The 15,696-nt window shown below is 44.6% G+C and overlaps 1 protein-coding gene across 1 annotated transcript in view; it reads left to right on the forward strand.

The window, feature by feature from the left end:
* The window catches only part of LOC141052398 (uncharacterized), a 55,095-nt gene that overhangs the window by 14,550 nt on the left and 24,849 nt on the right, over positions 1-15,696 (forward strand). The window contains exons 3-4 of the mRNA XM_073549630.1: positions 2,307-2,469; positions 11,783-11,864. Coding sequence (XP_073405731.1) covers positions 2,307-2,469; positions 11,783-11,864 — 245 coding nt within the window. The remainder of the gene's footprint in view (positions 1-2,306; positions 2,470-11,782; positions 11,865-15,696) is intronic.

Below are 15,696 nucleotides of genomic sequence, written 5' to 3' on the forward strand. Positions count from 1 at the left end.
GTCCCAGTACTACAGGTGTGGGCAGGCCCTCAAGCACGTAACAGCTTAACACCTCAGAGTGTATGGCTCCCACCTGTAGTCACAAGTCATGGACCACCTGCGTGAAATGCCCCTGCTTTAGAGGGCCGGAATCGATAGCTATAATGGGTATCGGTCTAGACAAGGTATGTGGGACAAGGTCTTGGACCCGGACGAACTTGACGTCTATTAAATTAAACCGCACCCCACTGTCCAAGAAGGCAGATACATCCACCTTATTTTCACCCCTATACAAAATAGCTGGAAGGAAAAACTGAGTCTTTCCCATCGAGGTTACGAGTACACCTGAATTGCCAACTTCCCCGTAACCCGGGCCCTCTAGTATTCCAGTGGTTGTTTAAACAAATGACGAGTAGGACATGTGTTCACAAAATGACCCTTTTTGCCACAACAGAAACACACACCCCCTTTACGCCGAACTACTTTATGTTTGCTAGGTTGGGACGCCGCACCCACCTGCATTGGTTCCACAGTGAGATCTGTACAGACCACGCTCAAACTTGGACCTCCCATCCCCTGAGGTGACTCCTTTCTTCTCTGGCGAAGATGGCGATCAACCCAGATCGCCAGAGACATGGCCGCCGCAAGGCAGTCAGGAGTCTCATAGAGAGCTAACGCATCTCTTACCCTCTCAGAGAGACCCTCACAGAACTGACTATGGAGGGCCGGGTCATTCCACCTAGTGTCGGTGGCCCACCACTGGAACTTAGAGTAGTACTCCTCCGCCAGACTGTCTCCTTTGCTGAAGTTTGCGCAGAGATGACTCAGCCAAGGAGACACGACCAGGGTCGTCATACACCAAGCCCAAAGCCTGAAAGAAACCCTCTACTGTCTGGAGTGAGTGTAAATCAGATGAGAGAGAAAATGCCCATACTTGTGGGTCCCCCTGCAGGAGCGAGATAACAATCCCCACCCATTGCTCCTCCGTACCGTAGAATACCGGACGCAGATGGAAATATAGTTTACAGGCCTCACGGAACACAACAAACTTGTCCCTCCACCAGAGAACCTGTCTTGCAGCACAACCTTGGCCTCAACAATGATTTGTCTGGATGACGCGATCCTCACACCAGATGTAACAGGGGGCTGTGAAACCACCGTGCGTAATCCGCCACCTCCAAACTGAGCTGTGATGGGATCCATCATGGATCAAAAAAAAGGTTTTTGGTCTGAGTTAATGTCACGGTTGGCTGGCGAGTTAGCTGGGACCAGGGGCACCTTTCCTGGTCCTGACAATAGGGGGCACCCTAACTCGCCCTGTTCCCCGGGATAGCTCAGATGGTGAGGATGCCGGAGCCTCCGCCCTAGCCCTGTCACCTATCTTTAGCCCTGTGTCTGTCCTCTTCTGGGGAAGAGAGGCGCTACTGTGTACCGAAGTACACCAACCTGACAGACATGGGAACGAGACAAGGGTAAAAGAAAATTCCACTCACAAATAAATCTCTCACAAACAACAGAGGTATACACCAGGGTGTGAAGGACGGGGGGAGAAATTAAAGCAGGAAAAAATGAGGAATCACTAAGCGTACAAACCAAGCAACAGTCGCACAATAAACTCCTCCAGCACTCCAAACATCAGCTTCTCCCTCTCCAGATCTTTGTAGCAAGTGCTAACTCAGATAAGGACCTGGCCAGCTGACCTAGCTTTTATAGGAGAGAGGAGTGGTTAACCAAGCACAGCTGCAAGCAGGGATTTCCACATGGCCGATTAATCCCTGTCTTGCTGAAAGAAAACAAACACCCTTAATACGCCGGAGAAGTGCTTCTTCTCAGCGGCAAAGCAGGAGCCATCAGACGCTGCGGTCTTATGGCTCTGTTCTGTCACGGTAACCCCGTGACATCAGTATTGCTGTATAATTTATTCAATGTTGCTTATCTCCGTTTACTAAAAAAATAATAAAAATTAAATAAACAATAAATAAATAGCACGTATTCTTGTTTGTTTGTTATGGTGTGTGTGGCAGAGATCATGTAAGCTAGTTTCCTTCCCACCTGCTCTCAGTTGATTAGTGATTGAGAGTTAGATCAAGCAATTGGTAAAAGTTCTGATAATGCAGGTTTCAAGTTATATAGGGCAAATATATAATGTAATTCCTCCTCTACACAAACAGATCAGCTGATTTTGAAAAGGTACTTAAAAGTACAGTTAACCCTTAATATTTGTTATTAACAAATGCCACAGACATATCACATATAACTGAAACAATACATTTAACTAAAAAATAGATTATCGTTTATTATCACTGTGAAATATTTGACATTTTCAGACTATCTTCTTCCTGAGGAAACTGTATTCTTGAACTACCTGGCACAATTTGGACAGCATGTACCAAGGCTAAGATCTCTTCTGAGCAGGCTAAAAACTTTTCCTGTAAAAGACCCACTGGTGGACTGGCAAAAAAATCTTCATCCAGACAAAATGCTTTTTAGGTATGTTTATCTCTGATGGACAAAAAGAATCACAATACATAATAGTTTATGGATGTTAAAAAGATGGATATTTTGATGAAAATTTCTATATTGCACTTATATAGTGAGGGCCTGCTCCAGGTTTTCGTGGGTCCTGGGCAAAAAAGTCTCAGTAGGCCCCTATAACAAATACCACAATTCTATGATGAACAGTTAAGAAATATAGGTATGATACAAAGCTAAATATTTCACTTACTTCTTATACTACATGAATCCTCGCCGTGCACACTGCATGTGTAAGAGTGTGTCGGGGGTCAAGTCATGCCCTGCATCTCTTCCTAGCAAAACGGGTACATTTTAAGTGCAACATGGTTTATTATGTGATAACATATGTGTAGTATATAATTGTGTAGTTTTATAAGACAAGGGATAGAGATAGGAAACTAAAGCATAAGTGTAAGATTTAGTTAGAGTAGTAAGAATGGTTAGAATTGGGTTTAGTATAGTGGGGGACACTGTAAATTACGAATTTAGATAAGTTCAGCACAGAAGTAATTAAGGAAATAGGGGATTTCCAAGTTTGGAGGGGTAGGAGTAAGTGTAGTTGGGACACTTCCTAGTTTAGTGCAGTTAGTAGTTCGTTGTAGATCTGTGATGTTGATCCAGTAACAAGTTCAAGGAAAAACAAAAAGTTAAGGGTCATAGGGCTGAAAATCACACGGGTACAATGAAACGGGAGCAGCATGAGAACAGCAGTAACTAGGTTCAGTGAGATATACCGGAACATCCCAGACCTACGGTGTCACAATCCATGTTTGGATTGTGGCAGATCTGGCTCACATATAATCTTTTTTTTCTTCAAGCCTTAACCAGTTCCCTAGTAAGGGATAGATGCAGGGCTAGTCTTAATGTTAGTTTTGCCCCCGGTGGCCGCCGAGATTATTACAACCTTAGTGGCTGCCAATGGGTTTTTGCCCCCGGTGGCCACTGGGGTTATTACAACCTTGGTTGCTGCTAATGGGTTGCCCCCGGTGGCCGCTGGGGTTACTGAAGGTAGTGGAGCTGGTCAGATTGGCAGAGGCTTGACACCTGATGATGATGATGATTGGAGATCTGGGGTTTCTGACTGGTGTATTTAAGACAGCTGACTTCCTTCAATCCCTGCTGGTGATTTTCTTCCTGTGCCTACTGAGGTCTGATGTCTGATGTCTCCTGCTCTGTTCCTGCATGGTGCAGCTAAGTGGTTCATTTGCTAATCTTTTTGTATTTGATCTGGTTTTGTCTATCTCTGCTTTGTGCGGGTCAGCTTGCTCCTGCTGGGGCTGTGCTGGATCACCGCCCATATGGTACTACTTGTGTCAGTTTTTTCTGTCCCCTGTTATATTGGTCTCTTTTTGCTTTGCTTTCAGTATATACCAGAGTCCTGATATAGTGGGGGCGAAGTCATGTGACTTCAGTGTTTTTTGTGCATCAGACGTGTTGGATTTTTCAGGCTTTTTGCGTGATTGCAGACAGTGTCTTTCCTGTCCTGTCTAGTCAGTTTGGGCCCCATCATTTGCTCAGTCTATTTTTCTGCCTGCGTTTGTGTTTTCATCTTGTCTCACCGACAATATATGTTTGGGGGCTGTCTATTCCTTTGGGGTCTGCTCCGGGGCAGTTTAGATTTCACCTATCTTGCTTTAGGCAGAGTTAGTTCTCCGGCTGTGCCGAGGCGTCTAGGGCATCGTAGGTGCGCTCCACGGCTACTGCTAGTTGTATGGATAGGATCAGGGGTCTGCAATCCGCTTAGTTACCAACCTCTCTGGTTTTCTGTGGCTTAGCCTGGTCCTGCTATCCTCCTCAGTGACCCGTTTATAACAGGTTACTACATGTGTAAATTAGTCAACAGGTGTTAACCCTCCCCTCCTTCCTTTAAAAAGGTGTCAGGTGCTCTGAATCACTGTTGGTGATATTGTTCATTCCCCAACCAAACTTGGAGGAGAGAGGAGCTATTGGGAGCAGTGCTTTGCAGCTCATCCAGAGCTTTGGTGTATCAGCTGTTCAGGTGGAAGCTGTATCCGGGTGCCGTTCTCTGTTGCTTGGAGCAATTGCAGCAGAGCAAAGCTAAGTTGTGTGTTTTCCCTATTTGTTGTTTTCCCTAATGTTATATTAGTACAGCGGTGGGACCAGTATCCGCATTAACCAGTTCCCTAGTAAGGGATAGGTGCAGGGCTAGTGAGGGATTCAGGTATCCTGGTCGGCACCAGGTGAAGAGCCTGTATAGGGAACATTAGGAGTGTTCAGGGACACTGCCTCAGGGGAGTGCAGGAGGTCTTCACATCCCCGTTCCCTATTGTAGGGCCCACCGTTGTAACTGTGTCCCCAGTGTTCCCTTGTTTGTCTTGTCGTTTTAGTTACCGACCTGCGGGTTGCGTCACACAGGACAAGTCTACGCGACATTATCACCAACCCTACCAATTTTTCTGGTGAGCCATGACCCACATACAGGACTCTACCCAACTGCTTCAGCCCCTCACTGATGAGCTTAGGGTGCTGCGTGGTGAGGTGGTGCATCACCTACAGCAGTTGGTGAGGTTTGGGGCCTTTGTTCAGGTGCAGGCTCATCCAGAACCCAAGATATCCTTCCCTGACAGGTTTTATGGAGGGAGAGATAAATTCTTGGTTTTTCAGCAAGCCTGCAAGTTATACTTCAGGCTTCATCCTCGTCATCAGGGAGTGAGGAACAACGGGTGGGAATCATTATGTCCCTTCTTAAGGGTGATCCCCAATCCTGGGCCTTCTCTCTGCCGGTCGATTCACCATCCTTACGATTTGTGGACGAGTTCTTTGCATCATTGGCGCTAGTGTATGGGGATCCTGATGGCGTCTCCCTGGCGGACACCCGACTCCGTAGGATCAAGCAGGGAGCCCGGCTTACTGAGAAGTACTGCTCAGAGATCAGGAGGTGGGCCACTGACACGCAGTGGAATGACCCTGCACTTAGGAGTCATTTTGTGCAGGGTCTGTCTCCAAAGTTGCAGGATACTCTGGTGCAGTACGCAGCCCTCAAGTCGCTGGAGGCTGCCATGTCCCTTGCCATCTGGGTGGATAGACACCTCAGGGAGAGACATACCCCAAATGTGCCCCCTATAGTCCTCACTAGGAAGGAGGACACCCCAGTGCGGACTGAGGAACCCATGCAGCTCGGAGTAGTTGTTGCTAAAAAGGGGTTGCCTGCGGTTCACCATGGGGTGGGGGTATGTTTTTCCTGTGGGAAGCCGGGCCATTTCATAGGATCCTGCCCAGTGCGTGCCAAACCTCAAGACGAACCCATACAAGTAGGAGGAGCTAGTTTTCATACAGTGTTGCCTACGGTTCGTGGAGTGGTGGGGGCATGTTTTTACTGTGGGCAGACTGATCATGTCCTAAAGGCTTGCCCAACGCGCGCCAAAATATCTGTTCCAGCTAAGAAGTCGCGGTCCTCTGGTCGTGTGGAGGGAGATGACCAGGAAGTGTATATTTCCTCCATTTTGCCCTCCCAAGGTACTATGTCAGCAGAAGTGGTGGTTGGCGGGGTACCCAAGGGCATACCGTTGCTTGTGGACAGTGGAGCAGGAGTCAGCCTGGTGGATGCTCGCTTTGTCCAGACTCATGGCCTGAGGTGTAGGATGCTAGTCAATTCCCTAAGCGTCCAGGCCATTGACTCTGTCCCACTGAGTCAGGGGAGGTTGACCCAAGTTGTGGATAACATACCTCTGCGTATAGGACATCATGAGGAGTTCCTGTCATGCTACGTCTTGGAGGGAATGCCAGTACCTATCATTTTAGGCCTCCCTTGGTTGAAATAACACAACCCGGTAATAGATTGGTGGTCTAGGGAGGTAGTCAGCTGGGATCAGTCGTGTGAGGGCTGCTGCTTGGGGACTACTGTCTCTGCTGTCTCTCTACAACCGTCCCCTTCCTCTCCAGTGGGGGCAGCATAGGTGCTGCCGGGGAGTAGGGCAAGCCTCAACCCTCGCCATTAGCCAAACCTGAGAAGGCGCAGGCATCGTAGTAGGAGGGGTCGGAGGGTGGTGGTTCCCTCTGTGAATTGCGGGGGTGTTAGTGTGGTGACACAGGGGGACGCCTTTGTTGTCAGTTCCATAACTAGTTCAATGTCTTGTGACAAACGAATGTATGACAATAAATGTTCAGGTCCGGACCTGTGTGTGAACGAGTATGTACAGGTGGCCACCAAAAACATCCAGTGGAAGTGTGTTGCTGGGGTCTGGAGTTCTCAGGTGATCGGGCCGTATCGGGTGTTGGCCATCCTCGGCCCAGGGACTTACCAGCTGGAGTTACCCTGAAATATGCCCATACACAACTCGTTCCCCAGGTCGGCGCGCTGGAGATTTGTGGTGCCTCCGGAGCATACATTGCCACTTCCATCTGCGCACATATGCCATAAACCTGAGTGTCAGGCAGTTGCTGAGGTGAACTCTGGATCTCGGCGTCCTCACTGTAGGTGGTTTCTTGGTGAGGAGCAGTCTTGAGGGTCCAGAGGCCCCTCATTGAGGGGAGGGTACTGTCACAATCCATGTTTGGATTGTGGCAGATCTGGCTCACATATAACCTTTTTTTCTTCAAGCCTCTGGCTTAATGTTAGTTTTGCCCCCGGTTGCCGCTGGGGTTATTACAACCTTGGTTGCTGCTAATGTGTTGCCCCCGGTGGCCGCTGGGGTTACTACATGTGTAAATTAGTCAACAGGTGTTAACCCTCCCCTCCTTCCTATAAAAAGGTGTCAGGTGCTCTGAATCACTGTTGGTGGTATTGTTCATTCCCCAACCAAACTTGGAGGAAAGAGGAGCTATTGGGAGCAGTGCTTTGCAGCTCATCCAGAGCTTTGGTGTATCAGCTGTTCAGGTGGAAGCTGTATCCGGGTGCCGTACTCTGTTGCTTGGAGCAATTGCAGCAGAGCAAAGCTAAGTTGTGTGTTTTCCCTATTTGTTGTTTTCCCTAATGTTATATTAGCACAGCAGTGGGACGAGTGTCCGCAATAACCAGTTCCCTAGTAAGGGATAGGTGCAGGGCTAGTGAGGGATTCAGGTATCCTGGTCAGCGATGGGTGAAGAGCCTGTATAGGGAACGTTAGGAGTGTTCAGGGACACTGCCTCAGGGGAGAGCAGGAGGTCTCCATGTCCCCGTTCTCTTTTGTAGGGCCCACCGTTGTAACTGTGTCCCCGATGTTCCCTTGTTTGTCTTGTTGTTTTAGTTACCGACCTGCGGGTCGCGTCACACAGGACAAGTCTACGCAACATACGGTCTTGAAAAGTTATGGAAGAGCCATCCGTTATTTCACCCTCAGAGGGGAAAATGGGTGGGGATTCCCAAGCAAGAACTAGTTCGGAAAGCTGCCGGTGTGGATGGTACATTTCAGAGACAAAGATTGGCAGGAAAGCAAGGGACAGCACAGCTGTAAGGAACTGTGATTGGTGAGAATTACTGTGCGGTGTCTGTGACTGAACAGAATTTGTTGAGTAAAGTTGATATGATAAAAAAGGAAGTAAAGTCTATCTATCAATGTGTGGTGACATCTGGGACCATGCAACCTGAGGAGATCTTCAATCCTAAAGTGAGTGACGTGCATTACACACAAACTACATGACAGACGGGACATTATATTTTCTTTACAGGATGCCAGGCTGTGCCGGAATAGCAGCCCCCCCGGGGGGGATTCAAAAGTCTGTAGTCACACAAAGTGACTGCATACTTAATTTTAGGACGGACAATAGCAGAGTATTATGGGCCCCGTATAACACTGCATACAGTATATAATGGCCCCATATAATTTATAGAAAAAATAATTATTTTTGCATCGCTTTATTCTGAGAGCTATAGCTTTTTTTATTTTTCTGCTGATGGAGCTGTATGGCTGCTTGCTTTTAGCTAGAAATAGATGATGTTTTCAGCAGTACCATTTTTATTTCCATCCGTCTTTTTGATCGCGTTTTATTACGCTTTTTGTGGTATGATGATAAAGTATTGTTTTTTGCCTCATCTTTTATTTAATTTTTTACGATGTTCCAGGGAGCTAGTCTGATTGCCGTATGTGGAGTCAGGAAGGAATTTTTTTCACCAATGTGAAGCTTACTGTTGCCACATGGGTTTTTTTTGCCTTCCTCTGGATCAACATGTTAGGGCAAGTTAGGATAGGATATGGGTTGAACTAGATGGACTCAAAGTCTCCCTTCAACCTTAATAACTATGTTACTATGTTCACCGAAGGGGTTAACTAGTTGGATAGTTTTATAGAGAAGGTCGTTACGAACGTGGTGATACCAAATATGTGTACTTTTTATTGTTTTTTTTATTTACATTAATGTATTCATTGGAAAAATATATTTTTTTTCTTTATTTAGGAATTTGAAAAAAAATATTTTTACACATTCTAATATTTTTGTTTTACTTTTTTACATTGTCCCAGGATGGGACATCATTATATAATATCAGATCACTTATCTAACACCCTGCACTGCATGAGAGATATTGAGATTCCATTTGGTTTTGGTCTCAGCTGCTGCTTATTGGTACACTATTGATTCACTATTTAAACCCACTTCTGGCTTCCTCCAATGCCAGCAATAGGTTTTACTATCCTGAGTCTTACTAACCTGAAAGAATTGTTGCATTCCTTTTGATTCCTATGGATATCCTTTGTTATGTGTTTCCCCTGTATGTCCCTTTCCATGTGTTGACTTATTGTAGGAGTAAGACTACCGTCTTGTTGCCCCAGCTCACTATCTAGGGCTAAGACCCAGGAACAGCCTGGGCTTAGGCATGTGACAGTGCATGGGGGGGACCCGTCTAGGGCTATAGGGAGCACAGGTGTCAGCATAAGGTGACCATGAGGGTCCTATTTATCAGCTCCCTCACCCCCTCCCTTTGCATCTCACGCCAGGCTTCTCACAGCCCTGGCGTGACACGTATCCATACATCCAAGGTCAGTAAGTGCCAGCCAACCTGGACGTATGGATACGTCAAAGGTCGTAAAGGGGTTAATGTTCATCAGAAGTATAAATTAGGCAATTTCATGAGCATGAATACTACTGACTCTAGTATTCATCATGTCAGGAATATGATATCCTTTTTTCTTATGAATAGGAACCATGTAATGGGGCATCTATGGCAGCACGAGGTCCATTCCCCATGTCTGATGTATATAAGTTCTGATACATATCAATGTAATTTTTTGGTGAATGGTTTTGAGATAGATTTGCGCTACAGGAACTTAGTCATGCTGTGAAAATATAAATAACATCACCCCCTTTGAAAGTAAGATTTTAATCAATAACAACATTTTGAAAAGATTTTGAGTTTCACAGAACATTTTTTAACACATACCAGAAAAATAAGGTTAAGGCTATGTGCCCACGTATGCAGAAAATTTCTGCTTCAGAAACGGACTCCTTCCTAGAAAACGCACGTTTTATTTCCGCGCGTTTTTTATGCATTTTTTTCCGCGCGTCTTCTGAACTCATAGGAAATAGCTAAAAACGCGGACTTTTCTGCAAAATTAATGAGCATGCTGCGTTTTTAACTGCTAAGCGTTTCCTATGTGGAAAAAACTATAATCTACTACATCTTGTATTTTTTGTGACATTCATGATTTTTAAGAACAACACCCAATCTTGTAGACATAGAATTAGCGAGTTGGTGACATATTGCAACATCTTTTTCCATTCTTCAAGAATGACCTTTTTTACAGCCTAGATGCTAGATGGAGAGTGATTCTTTCTCAACTAACTTGTTTCTTCCGAATTTCCCACAGATGTTCGGTTGAGTTCAGATCAGAAGACTTACTTGGCCACTTAATCACTTTCACCCTGTTTTTATTCAGAAATACAACGGATGTGTGTCAAAATCCTCAGCCCAATTGCTGGGTTTCCTGACCCGAACTGTCTCGTATATGCGTATGACACTGTTAGCTCTGATCAGGAGACCCAGCACTTGGGCCAAGTTTCATGAGAGCATGAGTAATGTTTCCCAGAAATGTGAAAACTGCCATAAGGAGCATCATTATTTATTTTATTTGTTTATATATTACCATTAATTACAAAGCGCTGTACACATATCAACATCATCATCACTTATGGTGCTCACAATCTGAGTTCCCTATCAGAATGTCTTTGAAATGTGGAAGGAAACAAGAGTATATGGAGGAAACCCACACAAACACGGGGAGAACATAGTTCTAACCAATGAATCACGGTGCCGGCTGTAACTAAAGGCCCCGTCACACATAGCAATCTCGCTAGAGAGATCGCTGCTGAGTCACAACTTTTGTGACACAACAGCGATCTCACCAGCGAGATCGCTAGGTGTGACAGCGATCAGCGACCGGCCCCCCTGCCGGTATCGCTGATCACTGCAAGAAACCTCTGGACATTTTTTTCGTCGCTGATCTCCCGCTGGCCAGCACGCATAGATGCGTGTGACAGGCGGGAGACCAGCGATTAGCTGTAAAATATTAAAAAAAATAAAAAATATTGTTATTCTCACCTTCCGACGTCCCGCGCAGTCTTCCCACCTCTCTCCACACTCCCGGTCCCAGTAATCCTTTGCAAGAATGACCACGAGACTTCGCGATCCCGCGAGAACGGCCGTCATCGCGGTAATTCTCGCAAAGGATTACTGGGACAGGAGCGTGGAGAGAGGCAGGAATGCTGCGCGGGACGTCGGAAGGTGAGAATAAAAATATTTTTTATTTTAATTCTATTTTTGACATGAATATGGCATCAGCGCTAATGAACACAGCGATGCCGCACGCGCGGCGATATCGCTGTGTGTGATACTTACCTACAACCCGCTCCCCCGCTGGTTATCGCTGATCGCGCGAGAACAGGCTGGACTGTTTCTCGTCGTCAGCTTCCTGCTGTGACGACGAGCGACGCGTGGAGCCGGGCAGGAGGACGCAGGATCGCCTAGTGTGACAGGTAAGTAGCGACCCCCGTCCCCAGCGATGTCGCTGTGAGATCTGCCTGTGTGGCAGCTCACTAGCGACCACTTAGCGATGTACCAGCGATCCTGACCGCGTCATATCGCTGGTCGGGATCGCTGGTGCATCGCTAAGTGTGACAGTACCTTAACTATGGTATGCTAAACACTCTAGCAGATTGAAGTTGGTGGACTGGTTTATCTGGTTTGGAGGAATAGCATAAACATAACTTTTATCTTCTATAAGAATAGCAGCCTTTGTGAGCAATGGATTCACCTAAAAGTCATAATACCCATATTATATAATGAGAATGAGAGCTACTGAATGTAGTCTAAAAGAAACTTCTGTGAATTATCATGTGATTTTTATTTGTTTTGTAGAATGAACACATCAATAAATGAAAACCAGAAGCCAAATATGTTCCTGGAAGAATTCCACGCTCTTCCTCCAAGCACAAAAGAGGTACATGGCAGCACAGTTTAGCAGCGGCAAGTAAACACTACTAAATTTGTGTAACACACTTTATCTGATATGACAAGTAATTTGATAAAGTGCTTTAGGCAAGATAAATATCTGTACAGCTACTTTCTTATAAATATTTACTGTGGACATGCTTTAGACAGTTCTTTATATCTGATTATCACAAAAGTACTGAACATATGCCTTACTGTCAGAGGCTGTCAGTCACCAGAAATTCAGTACCAAATAATGTATAATCAAATGTGACTAACTCTGGTAAATATGAATCTTTAACATCACATTTCTATAGTTTTAGTTAAAAGATTATTTGGAGCTGGTAAGAGGTAATCAGTTCAGGGAATTTGTAATCCTTCCTGACATGGATTGGATAACCAAAAAAAATGGAGTTAAATGGCTCTATCCATGGAGAACAGAATAAAATCCACTATATTTATGAAAGGTAGTTTAAAACAATAACAAAATACATTGGTTAAAACACAAAAAGGAAGGGTGTGAAATACTTGTGCTTTAGCCACTTTGTTTTATTATTGTCACAGTTCCACTCCTGTGTCTGGGATGCAGTTATTTACAGTTCAGCCATCCAATCTGGTACAGGGGCATGCTGAAGCTGTCAGTACTTTGAAAGCTTAGGTGTCCAGTCTGGTGCAGGGGCGTGCTGAGCTGTCAGTGTTTTGATTGACAGCTCGGCAGTCCAATCTAAGACTGTGAGGTGCTGGCTGTCTCCAGGTGCTTATTATCCCAGGCGATTGTCAAGCTACTTAACTGGACTGTTGCTCTCAGATCTCTGCCATGTGTACTTTCAGCTGCTATGTGGTTTGTCTCTCTGTGCCTTGCGCTCTGTTGGTAGATCGTTTGTTGCCTGACCTTTGACCTCATTCTGACCATCCGTCTGTTTAACCCCTTCTGCTCTGATCCGCTATCCTGGTATTCTGACATTAGAACATTAACTGACTATGCCTTTGTCTCTTCCTTTATGAAGTACCTTCCTAGCTATAAACCTTGGACCTCTCAGCCTCACGGCTAGTCCGTGAGTAGTGACTAGCGTCACAATTATAGTTTTAAATCCTTTAATAAATCTAGTGGATTTTATTTCATTATCATTTCATTCATCTTTACCAAATCGGTGTTCCACAAGGAGATGCAACAGTTCTACAAATGTTATGCTTGTTTGCATAGCTCACAAGCTGAACATGTTTTAGTTGTTTAACTATAACGTGGCGTGGGGTGGTAGTCGCTGGTGAGGTCTTCTTTTTTTATGTCCACGGGTGTGTGGACTTATGTCGTGAAAGCGATACGCCTTCGCAGGCTGTATGATGCCCTTGACTTCAACTGGCCAGGACTGAATATTAACCAGTTTATGAAAGTAGACCACAAGTTCTTAACATGTGTTGCTTTACTAAACAGTCATTGCATGGCAACTATCTACACATGATAGCAGGTGGACAACTTCTCGCATGTTTCTTCATTAATACAGAGCATCTCAATACACAGTCTCGATACTTCCTCGGCCTCACACATACCTGCCTCCACTGGTCTCATTTCCTCCACCACCACCCAGCTTAGCACCACAGTACAGTTCATGAAAGTCATTTTCTCTTTCCGCGGTTCTGCGTTCAATTCTCCTCATAGAGGATAGGATTTGGCAATATAGCAGGACTCAGCTTTAAGTTTTCTGACACTTAGGAACAACCGCTTGGCGTACTCACTTCATTTCACGTTTTATTTCATCTTGGCCCGTTACCTTTAAAGGGAACCTGTCACCAGTAACAACGCTATTAACATCCAGGTTAACAGTTATTATGTTGCCTGGCGCCGGCACGTAGATGAATGCAGCGGGAAGAAAAATTACTTTATTCTCCTGGGCAGCATTCGGTTTAGTAATGGGGTGTGGGGCCGTCGCAGGTTTAGTCACTGCTCTGATTATATAAAATGACATCTGTAACCACACGCCCTGCAATGACTGACAAGGGTTCTGCATTGCGGCTGGCTGTCAGTCAGGGCCAGGGGCGCGGTTACAAACACCACTCTGTATATTGAAACCGAATGCTGCCAGGGAGAATAAAGTTAATTTTCTCAGTCGGCTGGTTGCAGGCGCCGGGCAGGTTAGTAATGCTATTAATCGTCAGATTAACCGCATATATGCAGGTTAATAGCATTATTTCTGGTGACAGGTTGCTATGCGTACCTTCTCCGGACCCTTCTTACTTGGCTACTCTGAACTGGCACTGTTCTTTTCTCTGCATTTCTGTAACTCTATCTCTCTCTGTCTCGATCTATTCCTCAGGATCATGCTATCTCTGTCCCAATCTCCTTTATCTCTTGCCACAAAACACCCATTGCATACAGCCTTGCTGAGCACTCAGACCAAATGTCTACCCTAGCTGCAAGTTAGACCCTGTCTGATGATCTAGAAGGAAATAATCCCTGTTCTTTGCACTATGGGCTACTCCCAGACATTAAATCTTTCTTACCCTAATCACTGCCTGTTGCTGGGCAGAAAACAACTTCCTCACAGTACAGTGCAACATATTATAATATATCACCATCACAATTCACATTACACATATCCATCACAATAACACTGACATTATAACAATAGCATTGAAGTCTTCAAGGGGGAATAGGGCAATATGTCCATCTCCTTACATAACTAACACCCAAATCTCTAGCAATATTACTTAGGGGATCTCCCCAGTCTTTCTGATTTATCCATAGTATTACTCAGCTTTCCTGACATGTCTGTTTTAATAATTTTCCATGAAATAATAATGTTGAATACACACCTAACTCTAGTGCTAATGTTACCAAATGTGATTCTGTGACGTCCAGAACAGTCTATTGTCAGCCCCATAAAACGTGTTAGGTAAAAGGTGAGAAAGCTATTTTAAAAATTGAAATTTACTCACACAAGGGCTCCCTGCAAGAAAAGCAGATGCTACCAATCTATGTTGGGCGTTATCATCATTTTCACAGTTTGAAAAAGATTCTTAGTAGGAGCGTTTTGCAGTACCAGTAATAGCTCACCGTCGAACTCCATGCTTTGTTTCAATAAATTAAAATATCAACTTTAATTGCTTCAATAAAAAAATCTAATTAAAAAAGTTAAAAAAACACACAACCACCACCAAAATATTACATAGACACTAATAGAAATACCACAGGTATTCAAATAGACATTCATAGTTAATAGTATATTGTTATCAATTAACAAAATGCTAAGTGAATGAGCAAAATAGAACTCTAATTCAAATCAATTTGGTGCAACTATCCTTTGCCTTCAAAATAGCATCAATTCTTCTAGGTACACTTGCACACAGTTTTCGAAGGAACTTGCAATGGAGATTATTCCAAACATCTTGGAAAACTAACCATAGATCTTCTGTGAATTTAGGCTTGAACAAATGCTTCTGCCTTTCAATATAATCTCAGACAAGCTCAATAATATTGAGATCAGGGTTCTCTAAGGGCCATGTCATCACTTCCAGGAATCCTTGTTCTACTTCATGCTTAAGATAGTTCTTACTTGCATTGTTTGGGGTAGGGTCATCATCTTGCTGCAGAATAAATTTGAAGCAAATAAGATGACTCCCCTATTGTATTGTCTTGTGGATAAGTATCTGCCTGTATTTCTCAGCCGTCAGCACCCTATTAATCCTGCCCATTTCTCCAACGTTACTTGCTGAGATGCAAGTTTGCAAGGAACTTCCGTCATGTTTCACTATTTCCTGCAGACACTTAATGTTCCAGCCTTTCTTCAAACAAACTGATTTCTGTTACAGTCAAATATTTTATATTTTGACTCATCTGTCCAGAG

This window comes from Dendrobates tinctorius, unplaced genomic scaffold (assembly GCF_039654945.1).
Source record: "Dendrobates tinctorius isolate UK_male_01 unplaced genomic scaffold, ASM3965494v1 ptg000160l, whole genome shotgun sequence".
Classification (NCBI taxonomy): domain Eukaryota; kingdom Metazoa; phylum Chordata; class Amphibia; order Anura; family Dendrobatidae; genus Dendrobates; species Dendrobates tinctorius.